This window comes from Pithys albifrons, chromosome 1, assembly GCF_047495875.1.
Source record: "Pithys albifrons albifrons isolate INPA30051 chromosome 1, PitAlb_v1, whole genome shotgun sequence".
Taxonomy (NCBI): domain Eukaryota; kingdom Metazoa; phylum Chordata; class Aves; order Passeriformes; family Thamnophilidae; genus Pithys; species Pithys albifrons.
In genome coordinates, this window is record NC_092458.1 from 71,313,097 (window position 1) to 71,315,410 (window position 2,314).

General features: G+C 39.3%; 1 protein-coding gene across 1 annotated transcript; it reads left to right on the forward strand.

The window, feature by feature from the left end:
* The first annotated feature begins 274 nt into the window (after window positions 1-274).
* Window positions 275-2,007, forward strand: SLN (sarcolipin). The gene is made up of 2 exons (XM_071571319.1): window positions 275-359; window positions 1,408-2,007. Exon 2 carries the CDS (start codon window positions 1,515-1,517, stop codon window positions 1,608-1,610), a length of 96 nt encoding a protein of 31 aa, XP_071427420.1. The 5' UTR covers window positions 275-359; window positions 1,408-1,514; the 3' UTR covers window positions 1,611-2,007.
* Window positions 2,008-2,314: the final 307 nt, after the last annotated feature.

A 2,314-nucleotide genomic window follows, 5' to 3' on the forward strand; every position in this document is an offset into this window, starting at 1 on the left:
AATCCTCTAGCAAATTCAATTAACTCCCCAAGGGCTGCACACAGCTCTGCTCTTAGCATAGCACCACAACAGAGGAATGAAAAGAAGCAAGTCAACCCACAGAGCCCACTGCATAAACAGCCTTAACCAAATTTACAGCCCAACTTAGCTCTTTAAAAATATTTGGGAGGGGGGAGGTGATGTCAGCACCTGGGTTGCCAACACACTTGTTGGTCTCCACCCTCAGCCTACTTTAGTTCCCACATAGGGACAGAGCATCCAGATCGAGTGGGAGATAGGCAGAAGCCTGGAGGGAAATAATATCTGCACTGACCCAAAGTCCAGAGGCAGAATCACTGGGCTCCATTTACCTCCTCAAGGTAAAAGAAGTAGCTTACTTATTAGGTCAGATTTTCTCTTGTGCAAGGACATAGCAGGCTGACAAAACAACTTGGGAATGTAGGAATTTGTTAACTGCATGCACTGGGCTTTTAATATTTAATCTGTAAACTAAAGCAGTTTCAATTTAAACGCTCTGTCTTCATGCTGGTACAGTCCCAGGGCTTCTCATTTGCACCATAGATGTTACAGCCTAGTCTGGAAACTGAAATTCCTTGACCTGAATTTATGTCTCATTTGTTTAAAGGCTTATATTGTATTTACATGTATATAGTTGGGATTAGTGCATGATATTGATGATAAAGAATTCTCATTTCTCTGCATGAACTCCAAAAATATATAAAATTCAAAAGTTACTGCCATAAAATAAATTAAAAAAATAACCAACACAACAGTTTTTGAGTACAACATGAATGTGAATTTTGAAGTATGATATTTTGAGCATGTTGAAATTACTGGGAAGGCAGAAGGTTCCTGAGAAAATACTATTTCATCTGTAGGATGAACTCACAAAATATATGAAGTTCTTCAGAAATGAAAATATATAATCTTAGGTTCTCCTTGTACTTTTAGTGGTAACATAAATAATTCAGATTTATTGGTTGTTTTCTATAAAACAATAGTTTGCATCTAGTTTCCTTATAAAAGAAAAAAAAGAGAAGATATACAGACAAATTGAGGAATTTAAAAACTCTTAACAGTAGTATATTTACATTGTATATCTGTTGAAAGTGTTAAATGGGACTTGGGCATTATTTGGTAATGCTTGCAGAAAATAGCACCAATTTGCATAGACTGCTCACCCCTGTGCACTGTAGTTTGGGGGTGACATTTGGAAATACTCCTTGTCAAGTGCTGTAAATCAAAGAAGGTGATAAGCTGCCAAAGATGGCTTTTACTTCTTAGCACCCTGGTGCTACTGACTCCTGGCCACTGAAATAACATTTATTTAGGGGAACATAAATAGCTCTACTGAACCTACCACCTTCATGCATCTGTTCTTCACATATTTTTCTTTTTTCTTAAAAGGGCTCTTGCCCCGAAGGTTGAGCTCAAGGACACTCCCAGGCAAGTGACTGAAGTTTTCCCTTTGCTCTGCCTGCTGGCCTCTGCTCTCTCCTCATTACTCCTGAAAAATGGAGCGATCCACGCGAGAAATTTGCCTCAACTTCATGATTGTCCTGATTACTGTAATCCTCATGTGGCTCCTTGTGAAGTCTTACCAGGATTGAAAGACAATCTTAAACTCTGGAAGGTGATTGCAGCATGTGTCTCCAGACAAAAGGAACACCCACAGCATGCTGCGGGGATGAGCTTTCAGTCAGCTGAGGATGTCGTGAACCTTTTTTTTACTCTCTCCTATCTGTTGCCTGTGCTAATGTTTGTAATGGATCTGTGATGGTGCAATCATTTTATTGTGTAGTGATCCAGCTGTAAAATGTAAAACGTAAGATACTTGGGCACTATTCAACATGCCTGTCTCCTGTGGTAGTTACTGAGAGTGTTGTATCCCCCTGCCCACCATGGTGGCTTGTTTGACATCAGTGTTAGTTTCTTGAGAGCATAAAACTGCAGTATGTAATGTAAGCACCTGTATTTATCACTGTAAGAAGCAAAAACTTGCTTAGCAGAAAGGAATGTGAAACCTCTGCTTTCACTTGCATTTTGTTTAAATAAAGTCCATCTAAACCCATTTTTTGGAGCATTCCTTATCCCTGCCCCAGCATGACTTCTGCTCACTGAAAGAGCTGATGATAACTGTGGTACAGTGTGATATGCAACTTCCGTGGTTTTTTCGTTCCTTCCACTTGCATTTTAATTTGCATTTTTTAAAAAATGCAGTGGAATGTAAATCCTGCAGCTTAACAGATGTGTAGCCACATATATGACCTATTTGGGTCACTTTTTTGTCCACAGTGACTTACATAATTGGTGC

What these genes read in the sequence shown, in the direction of transcription:
- SLN (XM_071571319.1), top strand. Translation starts at nt 1,515, where the DNA reads ATGGAGCGATCCACGCGAGAAATTTGCCTCAACTTCATGATTGTCCTG.